At 52.2% G+C, this 21,777-nt stretch overlaps 1 protein-coding gene across 2 annotated transcripts in view; it reads left to right on the top strand.

Annotated features, from left to right (window-relative positions):
- Positions 1-21,777, top strand: part of ADAMTS2 (ADAM metallopeptidase with thrombospondin type 1 motif 2) — a 150,957-nt gene that overhangs the window by 101,467 nt on the left and 27,713 nt on the right. The window contains exons 6-14 of one of the 2 annotated variants that reach the window (XM_060197311.1): positions 4,324-4,446; positions 8,885-9,041; positions 13,429-13,534; positions 14,059-14,202; positions 14,377-14,509; positions 15,637-15,750; positions 18,190-18,335; positions 18,979-19,154; positions 20,985-21,118. In XM_060197311.1, the coding sequence (XP_060053294.1) occupies positions 4,324-4,446; positions 8,885-9,041; positions 13,429-13,534; positions 14,059-14,202; positions 14,377-14,509; positions 15,637-15,750; positions 18,190-18,335; positions 18,979-19,154; positions 20,985-21,118 (1,233 nt within the window). The remainder of the gene's footprint in view (positions 1-4,323; positions 4,447-8,884; positions 9,042-13,428; positions 13,535-14,058; positions 14,203-14,376; positions 14,510-15,636; positions 15,751-18,189; positions 18,336-18,978; positions 19,155-20,984; positions 21,119-21,777) is intronic. The other variant, XM_060197312.1, reaches the window with a different exon arrangement.

Raw genomic sequence — 21,777 nt, 5'->3', positions numbered from 1 at the left:
TATCTGCTTTTCAGACGGCCTTTCCTGTTTGCCCTCAGTTCTGAATGTCTCAAAGCACTTACAGGTCCCGGGGCTAAGTCCACAGAACAAGATACTGGTTACCACCTCATTTCAAAGTGTAAACAGCTGAAAGTCACTTAAACAGGCCAGTAAAAGAGGATTCTCATAAGTTGTAGGCCATCGACATGGTAGAAAGAATATGCAACAGTCCCCTTTCCAGTGCAGGATCAAGGGCACAGGGACAGACATGGTTGCAGCCACAAGTCTCTTTTGTTCAGACAAAAAAGGCTGTAGTTGGGCAGTCCGAGCTCAGTTCCTGGGAGAATCTCTCTGTGGAAGGAACTGGAAGGAATGCATCTAATGCGAACAGTTCTGCTCTCTGGGCAGGAGGCCATGAGTTTCCAGTTTCTTCTTTGTACTTGACTGACTTTTCTTAATTTATGATCAGAAACATGTCTCTTTTAGAAAAACCAAGATGGTATGTTTGTCATGATGAGAAAGAGACTTTACATTTTGAAGGGGGAAAAAATCATTGAAAAAAGTTAGGGGTGCAAAATAGCTAACTTGGACACTGCACCACTGCTTTGCCATGTGTGCTGGGTTCGAGCCTGGACCCCACCAAATTGAAGGTAGCTTTGGTGCTGTGGTCTCTCTCACCCTTTCCCTGTCTCTGTTTCTATAGAAGATGCAATAGTGACAACAGTAATAATAATAGTAATGATGATGATGGTCGGGGCTCAGTGGCAGCACACCCAGTAGACAGCACACACATTACTGTGCACAAGGACCCAGGGTTCAAGCCCCCTAGTCCCCACCTGTATGGGGGGAGCTTTGTAAGTGTTGAGCAGGGCTGCAGGGGTCTCTTTTTCTCTTTCCTTTTCTTTATTTTTTAAAAAATTTATTATCTTTATTTATTGGATAGAAATAGTCAGAAATCAAGAGGGGAGATAGGGAGAGAGACAAGGGGGATTGGGAGCTTGAACTTGGGTTGAAACGTGCAGTCAACCAGGTGCACCACCCACCTGGCCCCTCTCTCTCTCTTTCTATCTCCCCCTTGTCTCTCAATTTTTCTGTCTCTATCCAATAAATAAATAATAATGGCAGAGTTTAAATAATCTGGTTTAAACAGCACTCAGGGTCCCCTGGAGGAGGCCTGCCACGTCCATTGTTTTCATTTGGTGTCAGAGCTCAACCCCAGGCTGTGAGCAGGCTTCCTCGGTGGAGCTGCCTCCCTCACCCCATGTTCATTGTACACATTTAGGAGTGAGCAAGGGTGGGAGCTCAAAGTATGGCCTGTCATCCATGGAGTTCCACTCCTCTGCCCCTGGTGCTGCCCGTGGTGCTGGGGTCAAAGCCTGGAAGAATCTGCCCACCACTGAGCCTCCTTGCACATCTCCCCATGGGGATTGGGGGTGAGGGCCTTGCTTTGGGGACCTGGTTGGAGGGCACCTGTGTCCTGCCGTTGGGGTCCCTGTCTCCCTGTGCCTGTGGCTGGCCTGTAACCTGCCTTCCCCTTGGGGAGCCCCTGATAAGCCATCCTGGCCCTTGGGGGCAGGGGAACCCCTCACAGGTGAGGTGACATCACCCAAGTAACAGGTTCCTCCCACAGCTGTGGCTGGTTGGGCTTCTGCCCCTCAGGAGGAGGGATGCTGTTTTACCTGACCCCCCCCCATGGGTGGCTTGGGGGTCAGCGGGGCAGTGCCCAGGTCAGCACTGGCAGCTTCAGTGACCATGGGATAGAGCAGTGAGAAGCAGATGTACATGGAGACCAAGGCTGCCAGTGGCACCCAGCTGGGAAGGGCCCTGGGACCCATAGAGAGGGGTCTGGAAGTGGGGATTCTCCTGAGGTGGGGTGCATGCATTCAGAGCTGATGGGGGTCTATGCCCTCCTGTCCCCCATAACACTGGGGAGAAGCCTATAGCCAGGAGCTGGGGTCTTCTAAGCTCATTTTGCCACATGCTTGGCCCACCTTCTGGTACAGTGAGGCCCTGGGGTTGGGGGTTGGGGGCCAGGGGCGCTGTGTTCACTGGGGTCTCTTGTCCTGGAGACTCCAGAAGTTTACAGGCCTGTTGGACACCCCACCCATGGGACACTCTGCTTATCTGAGTTGTGGCCTCAGGGCCAGGCAGGAAAGCATGGATTACCCCTGCTCCCCAGTCTCTGGAACATTCCAGAAGCAGAGACACCCACATGTTGGTGGATCTGGGACCTGCCTGCTGGCCAGGAGGAAATCCCTCTTCCCTAAGAAATCACATCAGCTGAGGCCATCTCAGAGGGTGGGCTCCAGGGAGGATCTAGAGCAGGAGATGCCCAGGATGGAGTGACCAGGAGGGGACCTTCCCTGGACCCTTTCAAGGGTAGGGGCCTGAGCTGTGGTCCCCCAAGATATGGGGGACTCTGAGCCTGAGACCCAGCCCAGAGAGGAGGCAGAAAGAAACCTAGGCATCGAGTCCTTGTTATTTATTCCAAATTGTTCTGGAAAAAGGCCCCATGCTTCATCCCTCTCCCCAGGTCCCACCAGGGATAAAATTGACAGCACTTGTGTGACTGACACATTGTTTGTCTTCCAGCAGATGAGAAGCCCCAGTGAGTGCAAGGTTCCCCTAAAACAACATTTTTCTCCATTTCTTTGGGAAAACACACACACACACACACACACACACACGCATGCACGCACACTCACACACTCACTCATACAGAGCGGAAGAAAAGAGATCATCTTATTTTATACAATATGCCATCAGCCAAGGAGCCACACAACGGCGACACTAGAGGGTTGCATAGCAACTGGCTCCCTCGATTGATTTTTCGAGGAGGCACCAAACACCACAGAACAGTCTCATCTTCAATATTTCCTGGGCTGATGGGAATCAAAACGAATGGAAATCAGAGACTTGGGGGACGATCAGAGGAAAACATGGGGCTCCAGGTGGCAGGCTGGGTCAGTCAGGCTGGAGAGCAGCCATGGGCAATTGGACCCAGAGGAGGCAGGGAAAGGGTGCAAGGTGTGTGCCCTCATCCTGCAGCTGTGCATCCCTGCCCCCATCTGCTCTGCACCTCAACTCCCCCGTGAGGATCCCACACCAGAGCCAGTACCCCCATACTCCCCGAAGGCTGGGTCGCAGCCCCCCAGGATGGGGAGCAGGCATGGAGGTCAGCTCACGCTGACCAGCTTGCTGCCACTTGTGCCCAGGTGGACTTGGGGACAGTGAGGGCCTTGCCCAAGGTCACCAACAGAGGTGGGACCCTGAGTCCAGACCCCTCCAGTCATTGCCATGCCCTGGGAGCCACTGGCCTGGCTTGGATCCCGGAAGCAGAATTCCCTGCCTGTGGTTTTGGGGGTCAGCCACCTCTGCTGCCCGCCTGGTCCACTTTCCTGCTGCCTCTAGGCCTGCAGGCAGTGGTTGCATCCATTATTCAGCTCAGAAACAGAACTTTTTGTGCAGGTCTTCCCTGAGTTGCTTAGGCTGGGACCCCGGTGGCCAGGGCTGGTCTTTGCCCCCACCAGCCACATCTCACCCGCCAGGGAGCAGCCCAGGGTGCAGGGTGGATCATCCTGCAGGCGACCTGGTGCCATTTCTGCAGCAGCAGCACCACCTGGTGGCCACCTCAGGGCTGTGCCCCACTGTCACCCCTCCCAGACCACCAGCCTGAATGGGCTCCAGGTGGGACTTGGGCTTAGAGGGGTGAGGGGCGAATGAGTTCAGTTGTCTGAGACTCAGCTCCTCAATCAGAAATAGGATGAACCCCCCATATCTTAGGGCAGCTTAAAGTGGAGGGTATTAAACCCACAGCCTAGCAAGTAATTAACTCTTAGTGAACTCCCTATGTGCCCCCCCACATCTGCCACCCAGTCCTAGGGTGCAGAGATGACCTACAGTAGAAGCAGCACAGCCCCACTGTGACTCCTTCTAGGTGGCTGGTGCCCAAGGCTTGTTCAGGGGCAGGGCTGCTGGGCTCTTTGCCAAGCCTGGGGTGCTGCTCCCTGGAACCTCAGGGCCTTGGGGGCAATCATCCCCACCTCCAAAGGCTTTTCTAGAGTGGCCAGGTGAGTGGGCCAGCCCCAGAGCTGTGACACACAGCAGAGCCACAGATGGTAGCTTGGGTCCCTAGAGAGGAATGGTGACCCAGGATGAGCAGAGAGGTCCCCAGAGCCCCAGTGACCCTTGCCAGCAGCTCCTGCCTCCCTCCTAGCCTCAGCAGCTCTCAGGAAGTGGGGGGAGTAGCTCCAGGAGAGGGAGGGTGTGGGGTGGTGGTGGGGTGAGGGGGGTACTGACACCAGGCAAACCTGTGCCTGTTCTCAGTTCCTGCACCTCCTCCAGCCCAAGCTGACCGCACCCCTCAAGAAGTGGGGGAGCTCCCCACAGTCAGAAATTGCCAGAATTGGACCCCTCTCTGTTCATCTCCCATCACCCCATGCTCCCGGCTCTGTGACTTTGCACCAGGTATGGCTCACACTCTGTACTCCCTTCCTGTGTTCCCCCACCACCACCACGGTCCCACAGGGCTCTTTCCACACTGCTCATGGGCCCCTGAGTTTGCAAAATGCACAGTTCAAAGTCAGGTTGTAGGCTGGGCCCCAGACAACCCACACCTTCCAGAAAGTTCCAGCTGCTACAAGGATGAAGGCCTGACCTTTGGGTCTAAATCCTTGAGGAACTTGAGATGTAACTTGGAATATAACCCTCCTCTCCACCCCCTGACTTTTGGGGGTCTTCCCAAAAGCCTGCAGGTTCCCCAGGCCACGCACAGCATTTCCCCTCCCAGCCCTTCCCTCTCTCACTCTCCCTCAGGGAGTGACCAAGAGGGGACCTGGACTGATCTTCCTCTAGACAGAAAATGCAGGCACCCCCTCCCCCCTATCCAGGGTGAGGCTGAGTGCCGGTGACAGACTGTTTTCTTGGAACCAGGGAAGGGGAGACAAGGCGAGAACAAAACGCAAATTGATACGTCAATAATTACTCTGGAGCAGCAGAAACATTGCCCCAGCTGCTGAGAGGCTCTGGAGCCCAGCTGACCCCCTCCCGGGTCTCCTCTGGGAGGAGGGCACCCAGGAGGGAGGGTGTGGGCCACCCACTTCCTCCCAGAGCTTGGAGACCTGCCTTCTGAGGGTGTCTTTTGTTTCGCTCTTATGACCTACTTTCTCTGTGAAAAGTCAGATGGTAAAACTGGCCTGCAAAGGGGAAATTAAAAAATAATAATACAGTCTCCCGGATCAACTAGGAATACCAAAGGAGACCACCCGGACCGAAACAAGACAGGACTAGAATGACCACAGAAACCCAGTAAATCACCCGTGAGTACAAACACGCGTGGCTGGTGACAGAGAGGAGAGAGGGGCCTAAGGAGAGATTAAGTGACTGCTAACAGTTCGACAGTCTGTCAGTGGAGACACCACCTCCAGTCTGCTCCACCAACAAGGGGACAGCTGAAGGGAGGAAAGGACTCCCCAGAGACTCACCAAGTACAACTCTGAGTCTCCATTGCTACTACCCTCAGAATCTGGAGCAGCAACAGGGAGGGACACCAGGGCACAGAGATCTAACCGGGAAACTCAGGAGAAGACCTATACCTCGGTGGCATAGCTGAAGGGCTGTGAAAGTCTCTTTGCATAACCACTGGATTATCTCTGCCACACCCTGCTTTATCTCTTGGTCAGGAGTCATTGATTAAGCCAAGAAGCCTATTGATAGTTTAAAAGCCCTCAGGCTACCATAGCCTACAGGGGAAAAAAAAAAAAAAGGCTTTTACACCACTGAACTCCAACTCAGGGATTGAAAAAACTGTTAACTTATATAAAATGGTTAAAACAACAAGAAAAAATAATGGAGACTCGAACCAGGACAAGAGTCCAGCTAAAAGTCCTCCAGAGGGCGAAGCACAAAACAACGAGTTCAACATCCAAACATTAGCTAAGGAAATAATAACAGGAGTGAGTAAAGAATTTGAAAAAATTGTAATCAGAACTGCAGGAACAACAAATGAGAATATGGAAGAAAATTCTAATAATCTCATGGTTATTAGAGAGCTGAAAGCTGAAATTGCTGAGCTAAGAAGGCAACTAGCTGAACAAGCTAAAACAGTATCAGAGCAGGGCAACAAAATAGATGAACTCCAGAAAGCAGTAGAGGGCAGAGAGAATAGAATCAATGAGGCTGAAGACAGAATTAGCAAGATTGAGGATGAATTAGAGACAACTAAAGAAGAAGTAAGAGATCTCAAAAAGAGATTAAGAGATGCTGAAAACAACAACAGAGTCCTATGGGATGACTTCAAAAGAAACAATATACGCATTATTGGCTTACCAGAGGAAGAAAGAGAAGGGGAGGAAGAAAGCATTCTCCAGGCCATAATAGCTGAAAATTTCTCTAGTCTAGACAACACCAAAGACATAAAGATTCAAGAAGCCCAGAGGGTCCCAAACAGAATTAACCCAGACCTAAAGACACCAAGACATGTCATACTTAGATTGGAAAGGAATAAGGATAAAGAAAGGATCCTCAAGGCTGCAAGAGAAAAACAAAGAGTCACCTACAAAGGAAAACCCATAAGATTAGCAGCAGACTTCTCCATACAAACACTACAGGCCAGAAGAGAATGGCAAGATATCTATCGAGTGCTCAATGAGAAAGGCTTTCAGCCAAGAATACTATATCCTGCTAGATTGTCATTCAGACTAGATGGAAGCATCAAAACCTTCTCAGACAAGCAACAGTTGAAGGAAGCAACCATCACCAAGCCTGCCTTGAAAGAAGTTCTGAAAGGTTTCCTATAAACAACCAGACCACCACAAATAGAACACATATCAAAACACTCTAAAACTCTACAAGAATGGCGTTAAAATATCTTCAATCTTTGATATCAATAAATGTGAATGGCCTGAATTCACCTATTAAAAGACACAGAGTAGGAAGATGGATCAGAAAACACAACCCAACAATATGTTGTCTACAGGAAACTCACCTAACGTAACAAGACAAACACAGACTTAAAGTGAAAGGATGGAAAACTATCATTCAAGCCAATGGCCCACAAAAAAGGGCAGGAACAGCTATTCTCATATCTGACATGATAGACTACCCTATGATCCTGCAATTCCTCTCCTGGGGATATATCCTAAGGAACACAACATATCTATCCAAAAAAAATCTGTGTACACATATGTTCTTGGCAGCACAATTTGTAATAGTCAAAACCTGGAAGCAACCCAGGTGTCCAACAACAGATGAGTGGCTGAGCAAGTTGTGGTATATATACACAATGGAATACTACTCAGCTGTAAAAAATGGTGACTTCACCGTTTTCAGCCAATCTTGGATGGACCTTGAAAAAATCATGTTGAGTGAAATAAGTCAGAAACAGAAGTATGAATATGGGATGATCTCACTCTCAGGCCGAAGTTGAAAAACAAGATTAGAAAAGAAAACACAAGTCGAACCTGAAATGGAATTGGAGTATTACACCAAAGTAAAAGACTCTGGGGTGGGTGGGTGGGTGGGTGGGGAGAATACAGGTCCATGAAAAATGATGAATGAAATAGTGGGGGTTGTATTGTTGAATGGGAAAAAAAAAAAAAAAAACTGGCCTGCAATAATTAATAATAATAATACAATAATAAAACTGGCCTGCGGGGGGTGCCACTCACCCAGCTCCCACCAACGACCTCTTATGGCCTCAGAACCAGACTTTTATGCCCCACTGTGACTTGGGTGGAAGCTCAGGCAGGTGTGCATCTGGGAATCCTGGAGCTGGGGTCGGGGTGTAGCTCACCCACTAGATCTTGTGCGTTCTATGTGTGAGAATCCCCAATTCAAGTCCCTGAACCAGACGGGAACATAATGGATGACACTGGTGGAGCTTCATGGGTGTGGTGCAGCGCTGTGCTGTCTCTCCTCTCTCCGTGGAAAAAGAATGCAGAGTGAGACATGGAAGGTCGATCTGTGGGGTGCTCATGTGGGAGGCCCTGGCTTCCCTCCCCTGTACCCTGAAGATGGAGGTGGCTTCCTCGTGCTCATCAGCCAAGCAACTTTTTACTCTGGAGCACTACTCAGCTCCAGCTTAAGGTAGTGCTGAGAATTGAACCCTGAGGCTTCAGAGCCTCAGGCATGAGAATCTCTTAGCACAACCGTCAAGTTATTTCCCCCACCTCCTGTACTGCAACTTTCTTAGCCATTCATCTGCCCCTGGGCAACTTGGATGGAGCTTGAAGAATCATGTTAAGCAAACACGAGAAGGTTGCTACCAGCTGATCTTACTCATAGGCAGAACTAAGAAACAGGGCCGGATGGTAGCGCGCACCTGGTTGAGCTCATATGTTACAAAGCATAAGGACCCGGGTTTGAACTCCTGGTCCCCACCTGCAGGGGGAAAGCTTTGTGAGTGGTGAAGCAGGGCTGCAGGTGTCTCTCTGTCTCTCCCCCTCTCTATCGCCATCTTCCCTTTCAATGTCTGGCTGTCTCTATCCAATAAATAAATAAAGATTAAAAATGGTTATTTTTTTTTAAGAAACAGAGAGAACACAAAGTAAAATTTGGACTGGCTGTGTAGCAAATTGCACTAAAGCAGAGAACTCTGCGGACAGAGGGCAAGCCAGAGAGGGGTGGGGGAGGTGGACCTTGGGGTCCAGTCCAAGATGGTGGCAGAAAAGGACCTAAGTGGGGGTGAGGGTGTTCTGTAGACACGTTTCGTGGGAGATGAGAGATTGTGTCTGTGTGTCAACAAATGCACTGTAAACCATCAATCTCCCAGTAAAATAAAATAAAAATAAGAAAAGAAATAACAACACCCATGATTGGGCAGGAGGCAGGTGCTGACCAGTTCCTGGTCCCTGGCAGATGGTCCCCAGCAGAAACAGCCTCTTCTCTCTTTTTCCTCCTCTCCCAGTCCATGAGCCTCATTGAGATCGGGAACCCCTCCCAGAGCCTGGAGAATGTCTGCCGCTGGGCCTACCTCCAGCAGAAGCCGGACACTGACCACGATGAGTACCATGACCACGCCATCTTCCTCACACGCCAGGACTTTGGGCCTTCGGGCATGCAAGGTGAGCCCGCCCTGTGCAGGGGGATCAGGGAGCCATAGCCACGGATCCTACTGGAAAGGGAGTCAGGGCAGAGAGGGGTCATGGCCACCTGGCTGGGTGAGGGACCAGGCAAATGCTGGGTCGTGAGCACACCTTTTGATGGCTGCATAGTATTCCATTGTGTATAGATAGAACAGCTTTCTCAGACACTCATCTGTCCTTGGGCACCTGGGTTGCTTCCATGTTTGTGCTATTACAAATGGGTATGGTGGATTTCACAAAAGCAAAGGACTCTGGCGAAGAAGGGGGAAAGAAATGGGAGGGGGGGTCAGGTTTGAGGTACTGTTGCACAGTGGTGGAAAAGGACCTAGGTGGGGGGGGATGAGAGTGTTTTGAAGACACCTTTCATGGTGATATGAGAAACTGCATCCACATGCCAACAAAACCCTCTAACAAAGTGAAAAAAAAAAGCCACTGCCCCCCCCCCCAAAGTCCTTTCAACATTGTAGTAGAGGCCCCTGCCAGTGGAGTAAGGAGAAGTAATAGGGCTTTGGGGTTGTGGTGCATGATGGGAGAAAAGGAAGACAGAAGTTCAACTCTTCTGAAGATGACAGTGTGCACATCACAGATCCGGAGAGTCCACAGGAGACAGCACTACGCACTGTGCGAAGGGACTGGGTGATGACACACTGGGTAGAAGCATGCTACAGTGCACAGGGACCCTGCTTCAAGCCCACGGTCCCCACCTGCAGCTTCAAGAGTGGTCAAACAGCATTGCTGGTGTCTCTCCCTCTCTGGTTTCCCTCCTCTCTCTCCCTCTCTCTCTCTCTCTCTCTCTCTCTCTCTCCAAATGAGAAAAAACTGTGGGGCTTCGGGGTCATGGTGCATGATGGGAGAATAGGATCTACGTTGAGTATCCAGCAGACATATTACAGGGGGACGGGAGATGGTACTCATGTGCCAACAACTGCACTGTAATCCATTAATTCCCCAATAAAATAAACAAATAAGCAGCCACCCTTCCCCCCCAAAAAAAAGTCCTTTTAGCACGGTAGTGGAGGCACCTGCCCGTGGAACAAGGGAAAGGGATAGGGGTCAGGAAGAAAGAAATCAGGCTCTTCTGAAGATGACAAGCTGGGTACTTCACAAATCCTGGTGAGCCTGCACGGAACAATAGTGTGCACTGTTTCACGCGATTCATTACACACTGTGAGGGAGAGAACAACAGGACACCTGCATTCTGAATGTGAAGCAAGTTCTGAATGCCCGTCGCTTTCACACTACGGGAAAGCCAAGACACTCCAAGCTGGGGACCATCTGTATTTCCTGCTGCCTCCCACTGCTTGTTCTGTGAATCCCTTAGTGTCTGCTCCATGCCGTCTTCCGCTTCCCTCACTCCGCTCCTCACATCTGTACAACTAGGGACACGGATGGCTCAGATAACCTTGATCAGAACCAAAATTGGTTCCTTTTTTTGTTTGTCAAGATTATTTTTTTCAATCTTAAATATATATTTTTTTGTTATGTAGTGGCTGGAGACAGAAAAATCAAGAGGGAGGGAAGAGATAGGCAAGGAGAAAGAGACACACCTGCGACCCTACTTTACCGCTTGTGAAGCTTCCCTGTCTCCTGCAGATGGGGACGGGGAACTTGAATCTGGGTCATTGCACATGGTACCTGTACAGTCTACCAGGTGCACCACCACCCAGCTCCCTGTTAAGATTTCTTTCTTTCTTTTTAAATTTACTGAGGGCTTTAATAGTTTACAGTGTAATCATTGACATGTGCATACAATTTCGTTATGTAAGATTTATTTATTTAGGGAGTCGGGTGGTAGTGCAGTGGGTTAAGCTCACATGGCACAAAGCGCAAGGACCCTAAGGATCCCGGTTCGAGCCTCCGGCTCCCCAACTGCAGGGGAGTCATTTCACAAGCGGTGAAAGCAGGTCTACAGGTGTCTATCTTTCTCTCCCCCTCTCTGTCTTCCCCGCCTCGCTCCATTTCTCTCTGTCCTATCCAACAACAACAACATCAATAATAACTACAACAATAAAACTACAAGGGCAGCAAAAGGGGATAAATAAATATTTAAAAAGATTTATTTATAAGAGAATCAGGGCACCACTGTGGCATAAATGGTGCCGGGGAAGTAATGGGGGTCATGTGCAAAGTCCCCCCTCCCGTGCTCTGCTGCTGAACCACCTCCCCATGGAAGAGTGCTATCTCCCTGAATCATCTCTGGCCCTGGGGTTGTTCCCTTTGTCCATGACCAGCACCACAAGGGGCACCAGAGAAGATGACTCAGTCCCACTGAGCCCAGAGTGAGGCTTGGAGCCGTGCTCACCCCTCTGCATTAGGAGGGGGCTACTTTTTTGTGTGTGTGTGGGGAGACCTTCCTCAAAGTCTACAGCTGTGCACCCAGAGTTTTGCGGCAGCTGGTTTGTCCAGATGAGAATCTGATGGTGGACAGGAAACCCACCTGAGTCATAGAGTGACTCACCTCATCCTTCATCTGAAAGTGTGGATGGGCAGTGTTGGGCTGCCCCACATCTGCACACATCCCAGGATGGACAGCTGACTGCAGAGATCACCTAGAGAACAGAAAAGAACTTTTTAAAAAGTAATATTCTCAGGACATTTGAGACAAATCTATTCAGAAACCCAGACAGGTTGCTATAAAGAATCCTCACACGGCAGAGTTTTTATGACATTCAACTGAAATGGGAAGTTCAAAGCCTGGTATAAAAAATCAAGGACGCCCCAGAAGCTTAAAGGATGAGAGACAGCAGGAGGGACAGAGACTCAGTCCAGGAGGTACAATATCTGTCTAGTATTACTTCCAGAGGGAGCAATAACACCATGAAATAAGAGCCAAGAATATCAAGAAAAATGTCCTCTTTCAAATCCTCAGAGGGTAGAGGGACTGGGAAAGGTTATGTTTGTTTATGCAAACAGAACTGCAGTTCTGATTGGTGGAAACTTCACCTATTCGTGATCTTTACACAAATGAGGCTTTCAGTCAGTACAGTTCTGATTGGTGGAAAGTTCAAGCAGTGACCTTTATGCAAATGAGGCCTTCTGTCAGTACAATTCTGATTGGTAGAAAGTCCAAGCAGTAATCTTTATGTAGATAGGGCTTGCAGTCCCTGCAGTTCTGATGGGTGGGAAGCTCATCAAGGCATGATCGACCAATCCTGGGAGATCTTTGCTTGTGTGGTGGGTGGGGCTTCATCTCTGCAGTGGATGCATCTGTCATTAAAAGCCTGGCCCACTAGGATGTGACTGGCTTTTGTCCCTTCTGCCTCCTGCCTCTGCTTAGTTTCTCCCAGATTCAGGATGGCTTTCCGTCCACATGTAATCTTTCCTTACTATCTTTACTTGATAAAGCCAGCCAGAAATCGAAAGGAAGGGGGATATAGAGAGGGAGAGAGACAGACATCTGCAGCACTGCTTCACCACTCCTGAAGCATTCCTCCTGCAGGTGGGGATGGGGCCTTGAACCTGGTCCTTGCTCATTGTGGTGTGAGTGCTTAACCAGGTGCTCCATCACCTGGCCCCACCCACATTTAATTTTTTAAAAAATATCATTTATCAATGGGAATGCTGTTCTCTAAGGCATCCCTGGGGAAGACTCCCACTGTCTAGGCTCAGCCCAGGAAGAAGGAGGGGTTGGACCAGCTCCCTGCAGGCCACCCAGCCCTTCTCCACCTGGGCCCTCCCTACTCTTCCTGGTCCTCTTCCCTGACAGTCTTCATCTCCCAGAGGCTCCTGGGCCTCCACATCTCAGTCCTGTTCATGAAGCACACTTCACCCTGTTCCTGTGAATTCAGTGGCTCTTCCAAAGCTGCTTGGTTTAGGGAAGGGGGGGGTCCATGAGTATCTTTTTTGGAGGGGAATATCTGTCCTGCTGCATCCACCCAAACCCCTCCCCACCTTCTATCTGGCTTATCTGGCGCCCTTTTGGAGAAAGGAAACACTTGGTCAGGAATGGGGCACAAAATCTGGACCAGAGTGTGAGGTTCCCAGGCTGAAGACCAGGCCAACCCTTATCACTTAACTCTGCTCTAGGGACTCCTCTCTCTCCCTCCCACCCTTCTATCTAGGACCTCCCAAGATTCAGAGAAAAGTCTTCCATGGGGGTGGAAGTCCAGGGAGGACCTTCCAAGGGGGTAGACTTGGGGATGTTGTGACAGGCAGAGGAGAGACCAGAGTGCCCACAGCAGAGAGAGGAGGTGTGCATGCCACACTCTGCCCAGGGAATGAAGGAGAGCCCCTTGGCAGAAGTGGAAGCTGGGCCCTGGAGTGGTGACTGTTTATCTGCTCTGGAGCAGAGAGGGGGCCCTAGGGGGTGCTGGGGTCCCATCAGGCCTGGCCCTGGGCAGGAGCTGGAGCACCCTCTCTCCCCCAGGCTACGCTCCCGTCACTGGGATGTGCCACCCTGTCCGCAGCTGCACCCTGAACCACGAGGACGGTTTCTCCTCGGCCTTCGTGGTGGCCCACGAGACTGGCCACGTGTGAGTGGCCTCCCCATCTGTGTCACCCGGGGGGGGGGCAGGGGGTTCTGAGAGGGCCGTGCCCCAAAAGATTCACACCCACGTGAGAAGCCCTTGGGCGTGTTGTCCTGACCCCTGCTGTTGCCGAGAGAGCACATGGCAGAGGAAGCACCAAGCACCCGCAGTAAGGCAGGAGCCAAGTAACCAGGACTCTGAGGGAGCCTTGCTCAGCAGTAGAGATGGGGGGGGGGGGCAGCCAATTCTCCATCTGGGTGTGGCCCCTCACAGCCCATGGGGACCTGGGGGCTGGACTAGAGCCCTGAGATAACCTGAACTTTGGGGAGTGTATGCAGAATGTCCTGGAGTCTGGGCTGCAGAAGCCTTCACCTTCCCCACGTGGGCACGGGCCCCCTGTGGAGAACACTGTCACCCCAGGGAGCCCACATGTTGAAGGATCCTGATGGGGAGTAGGTGCCACATGGCTGGGGGAGGCCAAGCTGCCCCTCCACCAGTGTGGCCTCAGTGGCAGCCTTGGCTCCCCACAGGCTGGGCATGGAGCACGATGGGCAGGGTAACCGCTGCGGGGACGAGGTGCGGCTGGGCAGCATCATGGCGCCACTGGTGCAGGCCGCCTTCCACCGCTTCCACTGGTCTCGCTGCAGCCAGCAGGAGCTGAGCCGCTACCTGCAGTGAGTACTGCCCTGCCCTCAGAGTGGTGGGGCCTGCAGTAGGGGAGCCCAGCCCGGGAGAGGGCCAGGCTTTTTATGGGAAGAAGATATCTGGGAGGCAGCCTTGCTGAGGCTGGGTATGGGGTGGGGCGTCCTCTGTCTGATGGCCACTGTCCCCTCCCCCTCGCCCCCCAGCTCCTACGACTGCCTGCGGGACGACCCCTTTGCCCATGACTGGCCGGCGCTGCCCCAGCTCCCTGGGCTGCACTACTCCATGAATGAGCAGTGTCGCTTCGACTTCGGCTTGGGTTACATGATGTGCACGGCGGTGAGTGGGGGCGGGTGGAGCAGCACCCCACACCTGGCCAGGTGACCTGGGGATCAGCGTGGGGGGCCCTTGTGTCATCTGTGGGGGTTAGGAGGGCTTCCTGCGGGAAGCAATGAGCTGGAGGGAACTTTCCAGAAGACTGGATGACGGGATTGAGCAAGAGGGAGCATAGCATGCAGAGGAGCCACTGTCCCCAGATTTTGGGAGCCAGTGTAGGCACGGAGGGAACCCTACTTTTCAGAACTGACCATACCAACTGCTCTAGCCTCCACCCCAGTCCCCCTGCCCCGTGAGGTGGCTGGCAAGGAAGGCAGTCAAGGATTCCCATCCCACTGGAGGGAGAGGGAATGAGAGCCCAGAGAGGCCATGGGGTCCTGAGGCTCTGAGGCCATGCTCTCACCTTAAGTGGGGGTGGGGTGGGCACACCTGGTTGAGCATATATATTACTATGCACAAGGACCTAGGTACAAGCCCCCAGTCCTCAGCTGCATGGAGGGAAGCTTCACAAACACTGAAGCAGGGCTACTGGTGTCTCTCATCCTCTCCTTCTATCTCCCTGTCCCCCCTCAATTTCTCTCTGTCTCTACCCCAAGAAAGAAAAAAAGAAGAAAGAAAACAAAAGTGTGATTTATTTACAAGAAAGAAGTGAGAATATAGAGAGATATCACATGTGATGCCAGGAATCAAACTCAGGACCTCATGCTTGAGAGTCCAACACTCTGTCCACTGCACAGACCTACTGGGCCGCAGCGGGCTGGATTCTTCTCATGCCATGGGGAGCTCCAAGGAGGCTGGGAGAAGTGGCCCGGTCACATGTGGGTCTCAACTGGATTCTCCATCCAGTGCTGACAGAAGGGTCCCCAGGTCAGGGAAGAGGTGGCCAGCAGATAGCTCCAAGGCTGCAGCCCATGGGGGCATAGGGCAAGGTTTGGAGCAAGAATCAGGAAGTGGAGTCCATAGGGCTTTGCAGACTTAGCTCCTCCAAGCACAGCAGCGTCCAGCTACCTGCCAGGCCTGGCCTCTCAATTATCTTGGGGTACCCTAGGGGACAAGACGATAGCCCTGGGTGACAGGGAAGGGTCCTGCAACAGGAGTCAGCCTGTCCAACTTGGGGCGTCCTCTTACAGTTCCGGACCTTTGACCCCTGCAAGCAGCTGTGGTGCAGCCACCCTGACAACCCCTACTTTTGCAAGACCAAGAAGGGCCCCCCCCTGGATGGGACCATGTGTGCATCCGGCAAGGTGAGTGTGCCAGGGGCAGAGGGTATGTTATGCAGAGGAACCCACAGATGGGGCAGGGGACCCCCCTTTTGGGAATGCCCTTCTAGGAAGAGCAGTCTCCGCGTCTGGCAGCCCCCTGCATATTCTGGGGTCTGGGTCACCCAGCAGTGAAGAAGGGTTAGACAGAAGTAGCAGGTAGACCTCTGCGACGAGCCAGAGAGAAGCTGATACACACCAGGGAAGCCTTTAAGCTGCTTGGAGATGGGCTGGGCAATTTGGACACCATCAGAAATGGAGAACTGTCCCCCTGAGGATAAGAATGTGGTGGCAGAGACTGGGGGGCGGGGCTGATCCACAGAGCTGTCAGCATGGGCTGGGCACCTGCTGCCCACAGTTCAAGTCCATGGGTTCAGGCAGAGCTACAAGTCAATCGATCATCTTGATTTTTGCATTTTTCAACTCTAGAATTTCTGGATTTTTTTCCCTTTAATAATGCCCATCTTTGGGCTGGGTGGTGGTGCGACTGGTTGAGCACACATGTTCCAATGAGCAAGGACCAGGGTTCAAGCCCCCGGTCTCCACCTGCAAGGGGAAAGCTTTGCGAGTGGTGAAGCGGGGCTGCAGGGTCTCTCTGTCTCTCTCCTTTTCTATCTCCCTTGTCCTTCTTGAATTCTGGCTGTCTCAAACCAATAAATAAATAAAGATAATTCAAAAAATTTAAAAAGAAATAACGATAATAATTCCCATCTGTTTACAGATGGCCTGTAGTTGACAAAACACTGTCCTTAGACTCTGCTACAGGGCTTATTTTCCTGTGGGGTCAGAGCAGGCTCCTAACAGCTGTTTTGCACTCTGTCTGTTGAGTCCATCACCTGGGCCTCTTCAGTGGCTGTTCCACCACCTGCTTATATGCTTGGTGTGGGCCTCAGTTTTCTTGTCCCATTTCTTGTCATGGATTTTTTTTTTTTTTTGCATCCAGTGTTATCACTGGGGCTCGGTGCCTGCATTACAAATCCACTGCTTCTGGAGGCCATTATTTTCCTTTTGTTGCCCTTGCTTATCGTTGTTGTTATTGCTGGTGTTGTTGTTGGAGAGGACAGAGAGAAATGGAGAGAGGAGGGGAAGACAGAGGGGGGAGAGAAAGATAGACACCTGCAGACCTGCTTTACCACTTGTGAAGCGACTCCCCTGCAGGTGGGGAGCTGGGGTCTCGAACCAGGATCTTTATGCTGGTCCTTGTGCTTTGCGCCACCTGCGCTACCGCCCGGCCCCTGAGTGTCTCTTCTTTTAATTATTTTTTTGTTCTTATTGCCATTGGTGCTTCATTGCTCCAAGCTAGTTTTTTCACATAGACTGAGATGGGGACCAGGTGGTGGCACATCTGGTTGAGTGCATACATTACCATGCCTAATGACCAGGGTTTGAGCCCCTACTCCCTACCTGCAAGGGTTGGAAGCTACACACACACACACACACACACACACACACACACACACACACACACAAATACCAGGTCCACAAGTGTCTTTCTTTCTCCTTCTCTCTCTCCTCCTCTCGATTTCTCTCTGTCCTAGCAAATAAAATTTTAAAAAGTGTGTGTGTTGGGGGGGTATGGCTGCTGGGAACAGTGGGTTCCACCTGCAGGCACCAAGTACCAGTGAGAATGACAATAAAAAATTTTAAAAATTAAACAAAAAGAGAAGAAAAAGAAAAAAAGATAGAGTGTTGACACATCTGGTTGAGTGCACATGTTACAATGAGCAAGGACCCGGGTTTGAGCCCCCTGGTCCCCACCCGCAGGAGGAAAGCTTTGTGGGGGGGGGGACAGTGCTGCAGGTTCTCTCTGTCTCTCTTCCTCTCTATCTCCCCCTTCCCTCTTGATTTCTGGCTGTCTCTATCCAATAAATACAGATAATTAATTAAAAAAAAAGACCAAGACAGAGATAAACAGCTATAAAGACATCACAGCATGGTGGCCTCTCAGTGGTGAAGGCTGAGCTTGAAGTTGTGTGCATCTAAGTGAGCTGTCTTCTCAGCCCTTCATTTAAAAATTTATTTATTTATTATTGGATAGGGACAGAGAGAAATTGAGAGGGAAGGGGGAGGTGGAGAGGGAGAGAAACAGAGACACCTACAGACTTACTTCGCCACTTGTGAAGCTTTCCTCCTGTAGGTGGGGACCAAGTCTTTGAACCTGGGTCCATGTGCATTGCAGTGTGTACACTTAACCAGGCGTGCCGCTGCCTGAGCCCTTGTCAACCCTTCTTTCAGCTTTGTATGTGTGTATTCGGGGGTGATGGTGGTGATGCTGGGGTTCAAGCCCCACTGAGACTGGTGGCAGTCCAGGGCCTAGTCGGGGAGCTGAGGCTGCCGGCATCTCTCCAGGCTCCTGCTGGCACTCTGAGCATCTGCAGGTGAGTGGTGGGCCAGGTGGGTATTCTCTGGCTCTCTGTCTTTCAGCACTGCTTCAAAGGCCACTGCATCTGGCTGACCCCTGACATCCTCAAACGGGATGGCAACTGGGGCGCCTGGAGCCCCTTCGGCTCCTGCTCCCGCACCTGCGGCACCGGCGTGAAGTTCAGGACCCGCCAGTGTGACAACCCACAGTGAGTGAGCCCCGGGGGGCCTGGGTGCGAGCAGGCCAGCAGGCACCCAGCCCACACAGCCCTCTGCCAGGGGCATCCTGCCCACCCCACGGGTCCATCACCTGTCACTCCGAGTGCTGTGGGCAGAGCAGAACCAGGGGACATTTGCCCCTGTGTGTCTCATATTGATGAAGCCCATGTGCAGGGCTGCATTCAAGCCCTCAGTCCCCATTTGCAAGGGACGGGGGAAGCTTCAGCAATGATGAAGCAGAGCTGCAGGTGTCTCTCCATCTCTCCCTCCCTATCTCCCCTTCCCTTGTGAATTACTCTCTGTCCTATCAAATTAAATAGATGAGGGGGGGCTGAAGACTGTGCAGTGGGGTGCAGCTGCTCCAGAATTGCTGTGGATCCCCACTGTGTGTCCCCAGCTTCTGCCCTCGGGTTCTGGGATTGGGGTGGGGGTGGGCAGGAGGGGTCTAAGCACAGGGTCACAACTGCTGTGGTTCATGGAAGGCCTAGCCCTTCTCTACCAGATGCCCTGAGGCCTGGGAGGCTGGGGGTCCAAATCTGAAACCCAGACACCCCAGCCTCACCCCAGTCCCACAAGAGGAGCAAGGGACCTGCACTGCCCACCGAGCAACTTGGCATTTGCTTCCTCCTTCAGCCCGGCCAACGGGGGCCGCACCTGCCCAGGCTTGGCCTATGACTTCCAGCTGTGCAGCCCCCAGGACTGCCCCGACGCCCTGGCCGACTTCCGCGAGGAGCAGTGCCGCCAGTGGGACCTGTACTTTGAGCACGGTGACGGGCAGCACCACTGGCTGCCCCACGAGCACCGGGATGGTAAGCCCCTCCTCCAGCAGGCGGGTCCGGGCCGGCTGTGCCTGGCAGAGCTGCCGGCCACACCCGGCTCCCCATTGACCGCCCGCCGGGAATGGCGTGTGTGTGTGTGTGTGTGGGGGGGGGCGGCTGCTGGCAGACCTGTGTCCCCCACCCCAGGAGCCAGGGATGTAGAAGGGGACCAGTCAGGGGGGTGGAGGTTCTGAGGTCGCCGCCCTGTGGTCAAGACTGGAATTGCACGCAAGGCTCTGCTGGGCTCACTGAATTAATTCCTTGTGGGAACCAGTGACTCAAACCAGCATAAAAAGATACTTACTATGACCTTTGGTCCATACTCCCGGAGGGATAAAGAATGGGATAGCTATCAGGGGAGGGGATGGGATATAGAGATTGTGTGGAGTTGTACCCCTCCTATCCTACGGTTTTGTTAATGTCTCCTTTTTTAAATAAATAAATTAATTTTAAAAAAAGAACTAAAAAAAAAAAAGACACTTACTGGCTCAGGGGACTGGGAAGTCTGGTGGCTTTGGACCCAGCAGCATGTATGTTCCATCCGGGTCCCCTGGACCCTGGCAATGGGGCATTAAATGTGGAGTTTCTTGCAGGCTTTGGGCAGGGAGGGAGGCCAGGTGGGAAGCTTCCATGACACCATCACTCCATGTGGATTCCCTTAGGAGTTCCACTCTTCCTGCCCAGAGAAGCCCCCAAACCACAGTGCCGGAGGGGGCTGGTTACCCCTCTAGGAGGGACGTTGTGATCTGCCAGCAAAAGTCATCAGATACTGACCTTGGGGTTCGGTGACATCTTGGACAAGTGCTGGGAAGAGAAGGTGCCAGGGACTCGAGTCTAAACCACGGGGCCTCCATCAGCTTGTTGGGGGTCTCAGAGAAGGCTGACTGACAAGGGCCTTTGGGTGGAGACTTAGCTGACCACCCTACCCCACCCCAGGGGAGCTTCTGGGAACAGACCAGAGTCCAGCCCAGTTAGGGAAAGCACATCCTAAATCCCACACCCCTGAAGCTGCTGGGGAAATAGCACAGTGCTTTACACAACAGAGGTCCCAGGTTCAATCCCAACACCACCATAAAACAGAACTGAGGGGGCCGGGTGGCAGTGCAGTGGGTTAAGCGCACATGGCACAAAGCACAAGGACTGGCTTAAGGATCCCAGTTCGAGCCCCAGGCTCCCCACCTGCAGGGTGGTTGCTTCACAAGCGGTGAAACAGGTCTGCAGGTGTCTAGCTTTCTCTCCCCCCCCCCCGTCTCCTCCTCTCTCGATTTCTTTCTATTCTATCCAACAACAACAGCAATAACAACAACAACAACGATAAATGACAAGGGCAACAAAGAGGGAAAATATCTTCCAGGAGCAGTGGATTTGGAGTGCAGACACCAAGCCCCAGCAATAACCCTAGAGAAAAAAAAAAGACTACAACTGAGCAGGACCCTGGTCACTAAATAAATAAGAATAGATAAGCCTCACAGCCCTGGAGCCAAAGGCCCCACTGTGGGTCCACGGTCAGTGGTGGGAGCTGGAAGGGTGATTGCCCCCCACCCCCAAGGGAAAAGGATCAGCTCCTTCTCTTCTAGATGCCCTAAGGCCTGGGAGGCTGGGGGTCCCTTCCCCCAGCAAAAAATGCCCCCCAAAAACCTGAAGTGTAGGGGTCATGAAAGGGTTCCACTCTTTTCCAACTCCAGGGCTGGCTTGGGAGAAGGGGGTGGAGAAGGGGTAGTTGGAGAAGATTCCCTGTGAGAACTTCTCAGCTTTGCTCAGGAGAGGGTAGTGTGAGGAGGACCAGGGAGCTCCTGGCCGACGCCTCTGCCTCCCTTGCAGCCAAGGAGCGCTGCCACCTGTACTGCGAGTCCAAGGAGACCGGCGAGGTGGTATCCATGAAGCGCCTGGTGCACGATGGCACACGCTGCTCCTACAAGGACACCTTCAGCCTGTGTGTGCGCGGGGACTGCAGGGTGAGTGGGTCCTGGGGCTGCTGGACAGGGCGTGGCTGGGCTTCTTAGCTGCAGTGTTAGGCTCATGCTCATCAGAGAATACACGGGACTTTGAGGTGAGCTCCCGGGTTCAATCCTGCTGCTGTCGTAAGCCAGAGCTGAGAAGCACTCTGGTCTCTCTCTCATTAAAAAATAAAAATATGAAGGGGTCAGGCAGTGGAGCACACACATTACTGTGCGCAAAGACCCGGATTCAGCCCCTGGTCCCCACCTGCAGGGCAGAAGTTTCACGAAGTGATGAAGCAGGGTGCCTCTCTTCCCCTCCCTTTTTCTCTTTTTAAAAAATCTTTATTTATTATTGGATAGAGACAGAGAAATTGAGAGGGGAGGGGGAGATAGAAAGGGAGAGAGACAGAGAGACACCTGCAGCACTGCTTCACCACTTGTGAAGCTTTCCCCCTGCAGGTGGGGACCAGGGGCTTGAACCTGGGTCCTTGGGCACTATAATGTTTGTGCTTAACCAGGTGTGCCACTGCCTGGCCCCAGGTGCCTCTCTTTTCCCCCCTCTACCCCTCCCCCCGCAATTTTTCTCTGTTCTGTCAAAAAGAAACGAAAAGAAAAAATAACAAAAAATTAGTACTGAGAGATAGCTCATCCTGTAGAGCTCACACTTTTCGATA

This window comes from Erinaceus europaeus, chromosome 9 (genome assembly GCF_950295315.1).
Source record: "Erinaceus europaeus chromosome 9, mEriEur2.1, whole genome shotgun sequence".
Lineage (NCBI taxonomy): Eukaryota > Metazoa > Chordata > Mammalia > Eulipotyphla > Erinaceidae > Erinaceus > Erinaceus europaeus.
The sequence above is the reverse complement of the archived record's forward strand: the minus strand, read 5'-3'. Positions and strand labels throughout refer to the sequence as shown.